The 17586-nt window shown below is 36.9% G+C and overlaps 1 protein-coding gene across 1 annotated transcript in view; it reads left to right on the top strand.

The window, feature by feature from the left end:
- Window positions 1-17586, top strand: part of LOC118630792 (WD repeat containing planar cell polarity effector) — a 359956-nt gene that overhangs the window by 168465 nt on the left and 173905 nt on the right. Inside the window, exons 11-12 of the mRNA XM_036262931.1 lie at window positions 2023-2211; window positions 6445-6568. Of these exons, the coding sequence (XP_036118824.1) occupies window positions 2023-2211; window positions 6445-6568 (313 nt within the window). The remainder of the gene's footprint in view (window positions 1-2022; window positions 2212-6444; window positions 6569-17586) is intronic.

Below are 17586 nucleotides of genomic sequence, written 5' to 3'. Positions count from 1 at the left end.
CATCAACTTATACCATACACAAGAATAAACTCAAAATGGATAAAAGACTTAAATGTGATTCATGAATCCATAAAAATCCTAGAAGAAACTGTAGGCAACAAAATTTCAGACATCATATGCAGCAGAATTTTCACTGATACATCACCTAAGGCAACAGAAACAAAGGAGAAAATGAACACATGGGACTACATCAAACTCAAAAGCTTCTGCTCAGCAAAAGAAACAACTATCAGAATGAAAAGGCAATCCACTGTATGGGATAGTATAATTGCCAATGATGTATCAGATAAGGGGTTAATTTCCTATATATAGAGAGTGCTTATACAACTCAACAAAAGGAAGACAAAGAACCCAGTTAAAAAATGGGCAGAGGACTTAAATAGACACCTCTCCAAACAGGACATACAAATGGCCAAGAGACATATGAAGAAATGCTCAACATCACTAATCATCAGAGAGATGCACATTAAAACAATAATGAGGTATCACCTCACACCTGTCAGAATGGCCACCATCAACAAATCATCAAACAACAAGTGTTGGCAAGGGTGTGGAGAAAAGGGGACTCTAGTACACTGCTGGTGGGAATGCAGACTGGTGCAGCCACTATGGAAAACAATATGGTGTTTCCTCGAAAATTAAAAATTGAATTTCCATTTGACCCAGTGATCCCACTTCTAGGAATATATCCTAAGAAGCCTGAAACACTAATGAAAAAGAATATTTGTATCCCCAAGTTCGTATCAGCACTATTTACAATAGCTAAGAACTGGGAACAGCCCAAGTGTCCATCAGTAGACGAATGGATGAAAAAGCAGTGGTACATATACTGTACACAATGGAGTACTATGCAACTGTAAGAAAGAAAGATCTCATATCCTTTCAGACGACATGGAAGGACCTGGAGAGTATTATCCTAAGCGAAACAAACCAAACAGAGAAAGACAGGTATCAAATGATCTCTCTTATTTTTGGAATATAATGAAAATAACAGTCTGAGGAATGGGGTAGTCCTAGAGACGTGGAAGTGTGGTACAGACTGACAATCCCTAGAAGAGGGTGTTGGAGGGGGAGATAAACCACAGAACTTAATATGCATGTATGCATGAACAATGGACATGGACAACAAAGCTTGGGACAGGGTTGGGAGGGAGGGGCAGGGGGAATTAGTGGGGGGGGGAAAAGGAGAAACATCTGTAACAAAAATTAGTTAATTTTTTTTTTTTAAAAAGTGTCTTAGGATTTGAAAAATCAACAGAGAAAACCCACACAGTAGGAACATCTCATTGGAAATAACTTCTACGAATTGTAACGTAGAAGGCAAGAATTCTTGTCTTTGGTCTGTCATGAGTAGGGTGGGATCCTGCTTAAATAACTTCTCTGAGCCTGTGTTTTTATTTTTAAAATGAGGGGACTTTGTAGGATTGAGCAAAAAAAGAAAAAAAGAGAAAGAAAGAACTCGTGGACATGGACAACAGTGTGGTGATTGGGGGCGTGAAGGTGGAAGAGGGTATGGGGGGGGATCAATAATGATGGGAGAAAATAAAGAATATAATTTTTAAAATAAAACAAGGGGGAAAAATAAAACTAAGACTTAGTCACAAAGCCATATTATTCTTAGCCCCCCAAATTTCACATTTCTAGGACTTATGCAAGAAATGATTACTGTTTTTGTTTTTTTTCCTTAATCAAAAACTTAACTCTGTTTTTGTTCTACTTTTTATTTTTATTATTTTTTTTTTTTATCCTCACCCGAGGACATTTTTTCCATTTTTTGTTCAGATAGAGTGGGAGGGAGAGAGTGGAAGAGAAACATCGACGTGAAAGGGACACATCGAGTGGTTGCCACCCACACGACCAACCAGGGCCGGGGACAAACTGCAACCGAGGTACGTGCCCTTAGCGGGAACCGAACCCGGGTCTCTCTGGACCGCAGGCCGACGCTCCAACCGCTGAGCCAAACCGGCCAGGGCTACTTTTTATTTTTAAAATATTTACTTGGTTTTATATTTTTTGTGACAGGTATATTCACACGAGGACAGCTGGACCTGGTAGACATCATCTTCCAGTACGTTCACTATGACGAGATCTATGAGGCAATAAACATCTTGAGCAGTATGAACTGGGACACTCTGGGCCACCAGTGCTTCATCAGCATGAGTGCCATTGTAAACCATCTTCTCAGACAAAAGCTCACTCCAGAGAGAGAAGGTCAGGCTCGAAATATAGTTTATAAATGGGTTCTGCATATCCATGAAGTATATTTTATTGAGTGTGTTATTTCTGAGAAACATTTTGAGTTATGTTATTGGAGACTAAAAGACAAAAATGTCAATGCCTTATTAAGACTGACAAGATTAGATATCAAATAATTACTCCCATATGGTACTTACTGTATAGTATTTATCAACATAAAGAACAACTTTTCTGTTTATACCTATGTTGGAACTCACAATGCAGTCATTGTGCATTTCATTGTAAGTTCATGTGTGGAATATGCTCAGTTTCAAACTTTGATCAAGAATTTCATGTACTCTCTAGGGTCTGGTAGACAAAGGGCCCTAAAAAGAGGTCCTTATTCCTCCTTTATTTTAGACATCAATATTTTTCTCTCATACCCCAAGTCCTTTTTGCAAACAATAGTCCTTTCCCCTGAGAGAGAGTGTATGTATGTGTATGTGTATGTGTATGTGTATGTGTGTGTATGTCTGTGTATTGCAACCCAAGCTGCTCCTTGTTTTCATTCTAACTTGTAGTTCTGATACCCTTCTCCCTTCTGCCTGCTTGGATTTCCTACCTTCCCCCAGTAAATAATGTTCCCCATAAGATCTCAGATGTTTATTGTCAAAGAGAGAGAAGACACTTTTTATTTATTATTTTTATATTTTATATTATTAATAATTAAAATATTTTAATATGGTTTTTATTACTAATATGGTTTCTAGAGAGAGAGGAAGGGAGAAAGAGAGAGACATCAATCAGCTGCTTTCTGTATGCCCCCTGATTGAGCCCACAGCCCAGGAACCGAACTGGGACCTCTCAGTCCATGGGATGATGCTCAGTCCACTAGGCCACACAAGCTGGGCAAGAGATATGACACTTTAAAGAAAGAAAAGAAAAATATGTGCCACATGCAATTAAATTAGTTTTTATATTTGTCATTTATGAGTATGGTAATTTTATTGTGATTTATTTATTTACATAATGTAAAATATACCTAAACATTTTTGTACTTGTTTCTTTGCAATAAACATTGGCATTAATGGTGGGAAATCATGGCCAATGAGAAACTGTCCCTAGGTAGTTTACAGGATAGGGAAAACAGGAAATATATCAAATGATCTTTACAGGAGAGCTTATTTTCCCCTACTATTTTCTTTGCATGTTTATAGATTTTCTTTCTTTCTTTAAAAAAATTAATTAATTTATTTTTGTTGCAGATGTTTCTCCTTTTTACCCCACTGTATCCCCTTAGCCCCTCCCTCCCTGCCCTGTTCCCAGCTTTGTTGTCCATGTTCATTGTTCATGCATACATGCATATAAGTTCTGTGGTTTATCTCTCCCCCACCACCCTCTTCTGGGGATTGTCAGACTGTACCCCACTTCCACCTCTCTAGGATTACCCCATTCCTCAGACTGTTATGTTCATTATATTCCACAAATAAGTGAGATCATATGATACTTGTCTTTCTCTGTTTGGCTTGTTTCACTTAGAATAATACTCTCCAGGTCCCTCCATGTCGTCTCAAAGGATATGAGATCTTTCTTTCTTATAGCTGCATAGTACTCCATTGTGTATATGTACCACTGCTTTCTTATCCATTCGTCTACTGATGGACACTTGGGCTGTTTCCAGATCTTAGCTATTGTAAATAGTGCTGCTACGAACATGGGGGTACATATATTCTTTCTGATTGGTGTTTCAGGCTTCATAGAAGTGGGATCACTGGGTCAAATGGAAGTTCAATTTTTAATTTTCGAGGTAACACCATATTGTTTTCCATAGTGGCTGCACTAGTCTGCATTCCCACCAGCAGTGTACTAAAGTCCCCTTTTCTCCACACCCTTGCCATCACTTGTTGTTTGATGATTTGTTGATGGCGGCCATTCTGACAGGTGTGAGGTGATACCTCATGGTTGTTTTAATTTTCATCTCTCTGATGATTAGTGATGTTGAGCATTTCTTCATATGTCTCTTAGCCATTCGTATGTCCTGTTTGGAGAGGTGTCTATTTAGATCCTCTGCTCATTTTTTAATAGATTTTCTTATTCTGTTTTATTTTGCTTCCAAAGTCAAAAAGTTGTTTAGATAGAACTCTGTATATTACCTTTATTTTAGTAATTTTAGCGAAGCATAATGAGTAAGAACATATTTTTTCAGGAAGTCTACATCATGGGATTTGGTACCCACAATAAATGTTTATTTAATGTTACTTGAATGTGCATTTTGGAGGTAGTCCTACCTGTCTACGGGGATTCCAGTGTTTCTACAATGAAAAAATGCCTAGCACAGTGCTTGGCCCACAGTAGGTATTTAAATATTAGTTAAAATTTGGAAGCTATACTCTTCTTTTTGTTTTTAAGTACTAGGTATTATTGTAATATTTCTGTTTGCAGTTATTTCAAGTAATTATTTTTTAGTATTGGTACACTGTCAAGTTTGGGTACATAGGTGGGGGGAGAGAAGCAGAGTACCTAGAGAACTCTAGTGTGGTGCACAAACCTGTACAAGAGAGCCTAAATTTACAGTTGAAGAAATATGAAGATAAAATATTTACTGTCACTCAGGACACTGAGAAATAACTAACACCTTAGTGAATTTGTACTGTAAGATTTCTGTGTTTTTAGAAAGATTATTAGGGTATTCACAAATGAATATTATCAGATTTTTACCTTAATAAGGTATATTTTCAGGAACCATATGGAGAGATAGGGAAATAAAAAGCTTATATGATAGTAGGCTATTAAAATAAAATGCTTACATGATGCTGGGTTATCAGAATATGTACATTTTAAGTAGGTATATGCATTTTCCTCAAAGTAACTGCAAAACGCATTTCTAAAACATTCAGAATTCTTCTCTATTGAGATTTATTCTATCTGAATCTTACAAATTTGATGTGGTAATTTGTTTTCCTTTTATTAGTGGAACCCAGTGAGCTCTTTTATTTGTAGCCATGTTGTGGTTATCTTTGAGATCTTCATTTCTGCCTTAAAACATCAAGCTGGGCTATCTAATGAATCTATCACTGTGCTGGGAGTTATGAGTATTCCATGTAGGCTTGAACATTTCAGATGTACAAAACATGCTGTCAGGAAAACAAGCGATGGCAAGGGAATCTGACTTGTTTTCACAATAGCATTGCTGTATTCAATTTTAATCTAAATTGACTGCTGCTTTGAAAGAAAATACCCCTAAAGTTCATCTTACTTTACTGTCTAGATTTGAGATTAAAAAAGAAATTACTTTCAGTTTAGCCAAGTCCATAGCAATTACTCTGATGAGGTATTTAATACTTTCAAAACCAAATATGTTTAAAACTAAAGAGTTTTGCTAAATAAAAACTTGTTTATTCAACCAAGTAAGTGCTAGTCAAGTAGCATAAGAATCAGTGGAGTCTTACTGTGAACTGTAGTGTTCTCATAATACATAATCATACTCTCACCATTATGGTAATTATATAACTTCCAGGTATTTCTGGGAGGAAATACAACCCCATAGGCATGACTTTGTAAAATTGTTAAGTAGGCAAAATGTGCCTCTTTCTCCTATTTCTAGCACTCTGGTTTATCAAAACCTGCTTTCCAATTCTTCTTTCCTAGGAAGGTGTCAGTTGACCCAGAAGAGATTAGCAAATCATCCCTCCCAGGGGTGTTAGCTTTCACACCTGGACAAAACCAACAACCTTATTGTTTAGGACAGGATTTAGGGAAGATATAGGGACTTTCACTGCTTCTTTAAAATTGTAATAGATATGTTACTACCCCTAGTACAATAAGGCTATTTTTATTTGTATTATTTTAAAAAACATTGCTAATACTGATTTCAGTTCCCAATGTGGACAGGTTAGTTTTCTTTTCAACTAAAGAGAGTAAATGTTGAGCACACAATGAATTGATTTTACTGGAAATACTAGTTCAAACTGTGCTACTTTGATGAGTCACTGTTTTAATTACCCATTTGTGGTGAGAGGTTGATTCATTATGGATTTCTTCAGTTTTGACAGTTTTTTGTTGCTCAGAGTCATTGTCAGCTTTGCTTCAAGTGAAAGTTTATACACAGGTTTGTTTTTGTACCAGCTGTCATATTTTAATTTCATCTTTCCTGCAACAAGCTCACATTTCATCCAAGTTTGCAAAACCTGACTGACTACAAACATGAGTATTCTGTTGTAATTGAAGGAGTTTCACTTGTTTTAGTGCGGCTATGTTTGAATTCCACAGCACAGCTTGAGGCAAGCCTTGGAACCTTCTATGCTCCAACAAGACCACTCCTGGATACAACTGTATTGGAATATAGAGACCAAGTCAGCAAATATGCAAGGAGATTCTTCCACCACTTGCTCAGGTGAATGGTATCTTTGGATTGATTAGTATTAAAGTAATTACCTATTTAAGGAGCCATCTTCTTTAATTGGAATATTCCATATTATGGCTGTTTTCTAATAGTCCATACCCTAAGACAGTAATTTTCAACATTTTTATCTTATGGCACACACAAACTAATTACTAGAATTCTGCAGTACACCAAAATATCTATTTTTTGTCCATCTGACAAAAAAAAAAAAGGTGTAATTTTGATTCATTCATACTGGATGGCTATCGTATTGGCTGTTGTCATTTTTTTATTTGACAGTCTAAGGGAAAAGAAGTCAGTATGCCTGACTAAATAGTCAGATATTGCATGTTTTAAAAATTCTGTGGCACACCAGTTGAAAATGGCTGCCCTAAGAGAAAAACAAATCTTCTCTTGATATCCTTTATTTAATTCATTCTTGTTTTCCTTTTAACTAATGTATTTAAATATTATTTAGGGCTTTTTTATCAACAGCAAGCCTTAATATACCTTCCCCTTTAATATAAAAGTAAAAAAATACCAGCTGTGTAGTCAATTTAAAAATATTAACTTAATTGTGCTCCTAGCGTTAGAGAAATGTTTTAGTTTTATTGAAGCTGAAAATATGAATGTGCTATAAAAAACTCTGAGACAGTTGTTGGATTGCTTTACTTTCAAAATTACTGTGGAAAGATTTGTCCATTGTTCTCTCATATAATGTAGCAAGTTGCTAGCTATAGTGTGCCTCTTTTTCTCTGCTTTAAATGGGTATAATATATTCCTTTAACCTTAGGTGTTATATAAAAAATTAGATACTTTCAATTAATTACTATGATAAAAATAATGTAAAAGTTGAAGGGTAAGTATATATAGCATATCCCATATATATAAATTTCAAAAACCAGATGAATGGGTGGAAGAGAGAGATGATAGGTAGAGATAGTTTAGAAATACATATAAATGTGTCAATACTATAATTAAAAGCAAAGAAGTAATTAGTACAAAATATAGGAAAGTGTGGAGTGGGTTAAAAGAAATCTAGGAATAGGTACATGCCAGTCTCCAAGGTATTAGTAATGTTCCATTTCTTAAGATTAATGGGGTATATATCAGGGTCATTAAAAATTACTGCTCTTTTAGCTAAATGTGTACATTTTACATACTTTTATATATGACATATTTTATAACAGAAAGTAATAAAAATTTCAACGCCATGTACCAAAAGGAAGTAATTAAGCTTAGAATTTTAATTTTACTTACAATATAAATTTTCTGCTCTTTTAAGCAATTTCATGTATAATCTCTTCTTTTTCTCTTAGAACAGCACTGTTAGGGGGATGGTATCATTTGCCAAATGAGTAAACTATATATAAAGTAGCACTTTGATCTCTACTCAACAGTGAAGCCTTTTGAAAACAGTCATTTTAGAAGCTGAGAAATGTTAGTATATTGTGTAAGTTATGATCTGTCATAGAATTTTGCCCTTTTTATCTGAATGAGTTTAGCATATTCCAAGGGACTCTTCACCCTGAATGAAGCAGTTTTCGACATATGAACCTTTGCCAAAACTACTGTGGCTGTTGTTACATTTATTTGGACTGAGGGCTTTGTTCTTTGCTCTCACTATTATTTTGTTTTCCCTGTTCCTAGGGAAAATTAATGAATTCACTTCCTGCCTGAAGAACACAAAAGTTTAACATGATGAAACAGGCATTCTGGAGGCACACTCGTGGTGGCCTCACTGTATCTCTGGCCTCTGTGACTTTATGCAGTGATTTGGTTGTGCATGAGCATTACATTTCATAATGTGATAATGGCATTATTCTAGGCTGCTGGCCCTAGCATGCTCATATCTTACTAATACATATGCTATTAATGTGCAACTTTTTGTTCATTGAATTTCCTCAAATGCAGTATTCTAATTATTTTTGGGATGTGCTTTGATGAGGTGACTATTATTATTGTTGTTATTATTACTAAACTATCTTTTCTGTGTGGTTACATCTGGAATTGAATGTTTTCCCTTGGGGTATGCTAGGTTTCTCATGTTTCCTTTTATGCATGTTTTGCTACTATTTCAGTTATAATGAGTGTTTATTAGTACTTTTGACAGTAGGGTATATGTGGCATTATGAAAAAAACAAAAGTAAGTTTAGAGGAAATTAAATGAGATGGCTTAAGTTGGAACCATTTTTTGTTTAATCTTCTGCCAAAAAGTTCTCCTGCTTAAGGGAAGAGAAACAAGCCAAATACTTTTCTGTATTTGTGAAGTGCTAGAATTGCATTACTCTTTATACTTTGGCTAACCAGTATTTTAATACTCTAAAAAAAGTTATTAGATAATGGACTAAGTCCCAAACAGTAAATACCATCACAGGGAATTTTAAATTGAAGATGAAGAAAAGGAATATTGTGCAGAGTAGGATTGTACCTAAGATCACTCACTGGTAAAGCCAATGACTCAGATTGCCTGAGTCCAGATTGGACTCTTGATTAATAAAAATAAAATTCTAGATTGATTTTAATTTCATGCAGCAATAGAAAGGGTGAGTCTTATAACGGTGAATTTGTAATGATAGACAACTACACTGTGTGAGTTACTAAAATAAACATTTTTGGATACAATTTTGTTTTTGTCTTGACAGTTAGAGGGAATCCATGGACATCTTTTTGTTTCTTGACCCTGTCTGTCTTTAGCAAGTAGAAAAAATTATCCTGCCCTGGCCGGTTTGGCTCAGCGGTTGGAGCGTCGGCCTGCGGTCCTGAGAGACCCGGGTTCGGTTCCCGCTAAGGGCGCGTACCTCGGTTGCAGTTTGTCCCCAGCCCTGGTCGGTTGTGCGGGTGGCAGCCACTCGATGTGTTCCTTTCACATCGATGTTTCTCTCTCTCTCTCTGTTCCTCTCTCTCCCTCCCACTCTACCTGAACAAAAAATGGAAAATTGTCCTCGGGTGAGGATAAAAAAAAAAAAATTATCCTGACAACCTTCCTCCAAATCCAAAAGAATCTAAACTTTAAAACTTCTTATGTCCTTTCTTGACACCTTTTTGAATGTGTTTAAACTGATCAATTTTCATAAAGAAATGCTCCTAACATTAAAGATAGAAAGCAGAAGTACAATCTTGATATGGTAGCTAAATAAAGTGTTGATTATAATAAAATTTTAAATTTGTCAGCTTAATTTATAAAACCATTAAGTTGGATAACTCCTACCTATAGAAGTTGGTACAACTCCTACTTTTCTTTCACACTAACACTTCTGACACCAGAAGCTTTTCCCCACATTGGCCAACTCTGACAGCAGCTGGGTGTTCTACAATTCAATTCAATTCTGACACTATCCAGAATTAGTATAGATTTCACATGTTAAGGACTCAGTCCCACAAGGCTGCCCCTATTTTAAATGCTATTTTCAAGTAATAGGTCCCCAGATTACCCATAATTTCTGTCCCACGTGGCTACAAATTGGAGGTTTCTCCTACGCCCTCCTCAAATTCCATAATTTGCTAGAGCTACTCACAGAATCCAGGAAAACAGTTTACTTGTGATTGCCAATATTTTAAAGGATACAAATGAATAGCTAGATTAAGAGATGCATAAAGCGAGTTCTGTGGGAAAGGGCACAAAACCTCCAGGCTCTCTCCAAGCCTGCTACTCTCCCAGCACCTCCATGTGTTCACCAATCTAGAAGCTCTCTTGAACCCCTCCTCCTGGGGATTTATGGAGGCTTCATTACAGAGGCATGATTAATTAAATCATTGGCCATTAGTAATTACTTCAACCTCCAACACCTCCCCTCCCTTTCCTGGAGGTGTGGGGATGTGGCTGAAAGTTCCAACCCTCTAATCATGTGGTTGGTTCTTCTGTTATCCATTCCCATCCATAGAAGCTTTTAGGAAATAAACTTATTAATGTAAACTTAGGTGTGGTTGAAAGGAGCTTGTTATGAATAACAGAAGACTACTTTCACCTTTTCAGCTCCTGTGTGTGTTATGTGCTTTTGAGTCAGCTCTGACTCTAGGCAACCCTGCAAATGAGTGTTGCTTGCCCACAATGTCCTGTCCTTACCAGCCCTGCTCAGCTCCTGTAGATTCATGCCGATTATGGAGTCACTCCATCTCATATTTGGTCTCCGCTTTTCCAGCTGCCTTCTATTTTTCTCAACATTATCATCTTTTCCAAAGAACTTTGCCCTCTCGTCATGTACCTGAAGAAAGACAACTTCAGTTTTGTTATTTTTGTCTCCAGCAATGTTTCAGACTTAATTTGCTCTGGGATCTACCTTTTCCTCTTTCTGGCAATCCAGGGTATCTGTAGAGCTCTCCTCCAGCCCTATATTTCAAATGAATCAATTTTTTTTCCTATCAGCTTTCTTCACTGTACACAATAATTGGGAATATGAGGGTGTAGATGATCTTAGCCTTGGTTTCTAATAACACAGCTTTGCTCTTGGTGATCTTTTCTAATTCTTCATTGCTGCCCTTCTGAGTCTCAACCTTCTCTTGATTTCTTGACTGCACTCTCCATTTAAATTAATGACTGGACCAAGGTAAGAAAAATCTTAAATAATTACAGTGCCTTCATTGTCTATGTTAAAGGTTGTGTATCTCTTCTGTAGTCATGATTTCTGTCATCTTGATCTTCAAATGCAGTCCGGTTTTGGCACTTTCTTCTTTCAGTTCCACCAGAAGTCATTTCAAATCATTGCTACTTTCTGCCAACAAGATGAGTCATCTGCATATCTTAAGTCATTAATATTTCTTTTACCAATTTTCACTCCTCCTTCCTCTGAGTCTAGTTTGGTTTTTAAATATGTTCTGTTTACTCATTAAACAAACAGGGAGATAAAATACATCCTTGTCTGACACCTTTGCCTATAGGAAACTATTCAGTCTTTCCATATTTTGTCTGGAATATGGAAAGTTACACATCAGGACAATCAAGTGCTGAAGCACACCGATTTCTTTCAGATCAACCACTAGCTTTGTATGATCTACACAATCCAAGGCTTTATAGTCTATAAAACATAGACTAACTTTCTTCTGATATTCTTTGGAGCAGTCCAATATCCAGCAAATGCTCACAATTTGGTCTCAAGTGCCTTTTCCTTTTCTGCATCGGCTTGAACATCCTCATTTCTTGCTTCATGTAAGGTAGAAAGAATCCTTTGTTGCATCACCTTGAGCATTACTTTACTTGGGTGAGAAATTAGAGCAATGTGCCTATAATAACTGTACTCCTTAACATCTCCTTGAAAACTGGAATGTATGTTGAACCTTTCCAATCTGTAGGCCATTGTTTTGTTTTCCATATTTGCTGGCATAGTTTTGTTAGGATTTTGACAGATTTGCTGCCTGTGGCTTGAAATAATTCTATCTATATCCCATCTACCCCTGGTGATTGATTTCTTCCCAATAATTTTAGGGGAGCTTTCACTTTGCTCTTTAGAATTAGAGGTTCTTTCTTATAGGAATCATCTGAAAAGGTATATGTCATCTTTTCTGTCTCTTCTGTATAGATTTTCAGTATACTGTTTCCACCTTCCCTTTGCTTTTTCCTGGTCACATAATGTGCTTCCTTGTTGGTCATTCAGCATTCCTAATCTAGATTTGAATTTCCCTCTTATTTCTTGAATTTTCTGGTAGAGATCTCTTGTTTTGTTTTTTCTTTTTTGTTCTATCTCCTTACATTGACTATTATAATAGTTGTCTTTATTTCTACATGATAGTCATTGAGAAACTGCATTCAGGTTTCTGACCCTACTTTTGTCACCTTTTGCTTTTGCCTCTCACCTGTCTCTTGACAACTTTTAATTTTTCTTCTGTCAAGCATCTTAATTTTTCTTTCTTTTTAACACTCAGCATTGTCTTTTTGCATTCTTTCCTAATATTTCTAGTGTCAGTCTGCAGTTCTTCTGGTTCTTTGTCACTTATGTTTAACAGTGCAAATCTATTTTTAAAATATGAACTTTAAATCCATCAGGAGTGTTATTTACATTATATTTTGGCACTATGATTCTTTTATTGCTCTTCTTCAGCTTTACTCCAGTATTTGATATTAACAGTTCATGGTCAGTACCACAGTCGGCTCCTGGTCTTGTTTTGGCAGAGAGAATGCAGCTTTTTCATCTCTTGCTTTCAAATATAGTCTATTAGATTTTTGTTTTGGCCATGTGGTGATGTCCATTGGCTTTATCACCTAGGAAATTTCAAGGGTTTTAGGAGCTCTGTGCCAAGAACAAGACAAAGACCAAAGATATATTTCTTATTATAAATCACACTACAGTATCACAGAAGACCAATGTAGCTTTGCCTAAGTTAAGTTCAAAAGGTGATTGTTTACCTCTCAGCCTCTATGAAATTGAATAGTGCTCCAAAACCACTGAATGGGGAAATACTAACAAGTACAAGCTTTTATTATAAACAAATAGAAACCCCTAGATACTAAAAAACATTTCAAATGAATGTGTCACCTGTGAAGCTTATTTTACTAACATGGAAATATCTTATAAAGAGTTATTCATTAATTTACTTATTCCCCCCTTAACTATAAGACTTGTTTTCTCAAGTGGTATATGTGATTGGGGCATAGAGTGTCATGTTTTTTATTTTATTTATTTTTGTTACAGATGTTTCTCCTTTGTCCCCCACTTATACCCCCCTTCCACGTCCTCCCCGCCCTGTCCCCAGCTTTGTTGTCCATGTCCATTGTTCATACATACATGCATATAAGTTCTGTGGTTTATCTCCCCCCCACCCCCTCTTCTGGGGATTGTCAGTACCCCACTTCCACGTCTCTGGGACTACCCCATTCCTCAGACTGTTATGTTCATTATATTCCACAAATAAGTGAGATCATGTGATATTTGTCTTTCTCTGCTTGGCTTGTTTCACTTAGGATAATACTCTCCAGGTCCCTCCATGTCATCTCAAAGGATAAGAGATCTTTATTTCTTACAACTGTATAGTACTCCATTGTGTATATGTACCACAGCTTTTTTTTTTTTTTTTTTCATTCTCACCCGAGGACATTTTTTTCATTTTTTGTTCAGGTAGAGTGGGAGGGAGAGAGGAACAGAGAGAGAAAGAGAAACATCGACGTGAAAGGGACACATCGAGTGGCTGCCACCCACATGACCCAACCAGGGCTGGGGAACTGCAACCAAGGTAAGCGCCTTTAGGGGTAACTGAACCTGGGTCTTTCGGGACTGCAAGCCAATCTCTAACCACTGAGCCAAATCGGCCAGGACTGTACCACAGCTTTTTTATTCATTTGTCTACTGATGGACATTTGGGCTGTTTCCAGATCTTAGCTATTGTAAACAGTGCTGCTGCGAACATGGGGGTACATATATTCTTTCTGATTGGTGTTTCAGGCTTCTTAGGGTATATTCCTAGAAGTGGGATCACTGGGTCAAATGGAAGTTCAATTTTTAATTTTCGAGGTAACACCATATTGTTTTGCATAGTGGCTGCACCAGTCTGCATTCCCACCAGCAGTGTACTAGAGTCCCCTTTTCTCCACACCCTTGCCAACACTTGTTGTTTGATGATTTGTTGATGGCGGCCATTCTGACAGGTGTGAGGTGATACCTCATGGTTGTTTTAATTTTCATCTCTCTGATGATTAGTGATGTTGAGCATTTCTTCATATGTCTCTTAGCCATTTGTATGTCCTGTTTGGAGAGGTGTCTATTTAGATCCTCTGCCCAGTTTTTTTTTTATTTTTGGTTTTTGTTTTTTTATCCTCACCCGAGGACATTTTTCCATTTTTTGTTCAGGTAGAGTGGGAGGGAGAAAGAGGAACAGAGAGAGAGAGAGAAACATCGATGTGAAAGGAACACATCGAGTAGCTGCCACCCGCACAACCGACCAGGGCCGGGGACAAACTGCAACCGAGGTACGTGCCCTTAGCGGGAACCGAACCTGGGTCTCTCAGGACTGCAGGCCAACGCTCCAACCGCTGAGCCAAACCAGCCAGGGCCTCTGCCCAGTTTTTAATTGGGTTCTTTGTCTTCCTTTTGTTGAGTTGTATGAGCACTCTATATATATTGGAAATTAACCCCTTATCTGATGTATCATTGGCAATTATGCTCTCCCATACAGTGGGTTGCCTTTTTATTTTGGTGGTTGTTTCTTTTGCTGTGCTATTTTATTTTATTTTAATAAATAAATATATTAATTACTTAATTAATTAATTTATTTATTATCCTCACCCAAGGACATTTTTGCATTTATCTTCAGATAGATTGGGAGGGAGAGAAAAAGAGAGGGAGGAAGAAAGAGAAAGAAACATTGATGTGAGAGAGACACATTGAGTGTTGCCACCTGCACAACCCAACCAGGGCTGGGGACAAACTGCAACCAAGGTACGTGCCCTTAGTGGGAATCAAACCCGGGTCTCTCTGGTCCGTGGGCCAGTGCTCTAACCGGTGAACCAAACCAGCCAGGGCAAGTCATGCTTCTTAAATGCTTATAAAAGAATAAGCAAAATGTTGAGAAAGGAAGCTTTATTACCTAGGAATAAAAATATTATGTTTATGAAATATTTGTGGGGAAGGGTATTGATATCTCCATTTTCATTTGCAAATGCAATAAGAAAGTGAGATGAATTGATAGGGAAATTGATAGATCTATGATAACACAGTATTGTAAAATGATAGTAGTAGAATCTATGTGGTAAATATCTTTTCAAGTTTTTTCAATGCTTGAAAAATTTTATAATAAGATACTGGGGGAAAATACATATTATATTCAGTCAATATTTACAGTTAGAATTGGGGAGGGGGAGTAGTCTTTTAGAAATGCAAAATATATATGATAGGCCAAAAAAAATCCTTTTGTAACTAAAAGTGTTATTAACCAATTTGACTTGTAAATGACTTTTTCAGTTATGGTTTTCACTAATGGACCATACACAGTAAATAAAACAATTATATGAAATGAATTCAAAGAATAAAACAATTACCTAAGAATATTTAAGGAATAAGACAGAATGATCTCCAGAGAAAAACTTCCCTGGGTAGAGCATCTAAAAAAGCTAGATAATATATTTTAAAATACTTGTTTAAGGCATGGTTGACCTGGCAGGAAACTAAGGGAAACACTCAGAGACTGAAATGACAAGGATGCTTGATTCCATAAGAGTAAGCAAATTCGAAGTTTGCCTTGAAGGCATCTGCTGGCAGTGAGGAGCTTGAGTTACAAAGGTGGTGTACTCAGAGAGTGGGAGACAAAGCTTTGAGCTTAAATGGACTGGGAGATTGGGTCAGAGATTCCCCACGTCAGTCCACAACCCTTGAAGGGCAATATCTTCCCTGAGAGAACTAGAAGGAAGGAAAGTATGAGATAGAAGAACAAATGGAAAACAGAAAACACTCAATGAGGTAGTACAAATGAATTTTTAAAATCAAATTGGACAGATACCTGCAAAAAAATAATAATACACAATGAAACTAGACAACCTTGAAATGCCATACAAAAGAATGAACTCAAAATGGACTAAAGACTTAAATATTAGACTCAAAACCATAAAAATTCTAAAAGAAAATATAGTAAAATCTCGGACATTTCTCAGAGCAATATATTTCTTGATATATCTCCTCAGGCAAGGGAAACAAAGGAAAAAATAAACAGCGGACTACATCAAACTGAAAGTTTTTGCACAGCAAAGGAAATCATCAACAAAATGAAAAGACAACCCACTGCAAGGAGAACATACTCGCCATTGATACATCTGATAAGGGGTTAATATCTAAAACTTACAAAGAGTTTTATAACTTGTCCTGGCTGGTTCTTCTCAGTGGTTAGAATGTCAACCAGTGGATCAAAAATGTCTTGGGATTGATTCTGGTCAAAGGGCATGTACCTTGGTTTCGGTTTTGTCCCCGGCCCTGGTCAGGGTCGTGAAGTAGGCAACCAATCGATGTCTCTCTCTCACATTGATATTTCTTTCTCTCTCCCTCCCACTCTGTCTGAAAATAAATAGAAAAATTTCCTCAGGTGAGGATTAAAAAAAAAAGTTTTATAACTCAATGCCACAAAAACGAACAATCCAATTAAAAACTGGGCAAAGGACCAAAGAGGGCATACTGATGGCCAATAGACATATGAAAAGATGCTCAATTTCAGTAATTATCAGAGATATGAAAATTAAAACCACAGTGAGATATCACCTCATACCTATCAGAATGGCTATCATCAATAAATCAACAAATAAGTGTTGGTGAGGATGTGGAAGAAAGGGAACCCTCAGCACCATTGGTAAGAAGATGGATTAATGCAGCCACTGTGGAAAGCAGTATGGAATTACCTTAAGAAAATTAAAAATGGGCCCTGGTTGCTTGGAGTGTCATCCTGTACACAAAAAGGTTGCGGGTTCGATTCTTGGTCAGGGCATATATGTTGGTTGCAGGTTCCATCCCCTGTCCAGGCACATGTAGAAGGCAACTGATAGATGTTTCTCTCTCCCCGACACCTCCCTCCTCTCTTCTCTCTGTAAAATCAATAATAATTTTTAAAAAAGGAACTGCCTTATGACCCAGCAATTCCACTTCTGGGAATATAGCCAAAGAAATTTGAAACATTGATTTGAAAGACTATACATACCCCTATGTTCATTGCAGCATTATTTACAATAGCGAAGATTTGGAAGCAGCCCAAGTGCCTATCAGTAGATGAGTGGATAAAAAGCTGTGGTATATTTACATAATGGAGTACTACTCAGCTGTAAAAAGGAAGGAAAACTTACCTTTTGTAACAGCATGGATGGACCTGAAAATTATTATGCTAAGTGAAATAAGCCAGTCAGTGAAAGACAAATACCATATGATTTAACTTACAGGTAGAATCTAATGAACTAAATAAACTAACAAACGAAATAGAAATAGACTCATAGATACAGAGAACAGACTGACAGCTGTCAAAGAAGAGGGAGGTTGAGTGGCTGGGTGATAAAGGTGAAGGGATTAAGCAAAGAAAAAAACCTCACAGACACAGACAACAGTATGGTGATTACCAGAGGGAAAGGTGGG

The sequence above is a fragment of the Molossus molossus genome, unplaced genomic scaffold (assembly GCF_014108415.1).
Source record: "Molossus molossus isolate mMolMol1 unplaced genomic scaffold, mMolMol1.p scaffold_m16_p_15, whole genome shotgun sequence".
NCBI lineage: Eukaryota > Metazoa > Chordata > Mammalia > Chiroptera > Molossidae > Molossus > Molossus molossus.
The sequence above is the reverse complement of the archived record's forward strand: the minus strand, read 5'-3'. Positions and strand labels throughout refer to the sequence as shown.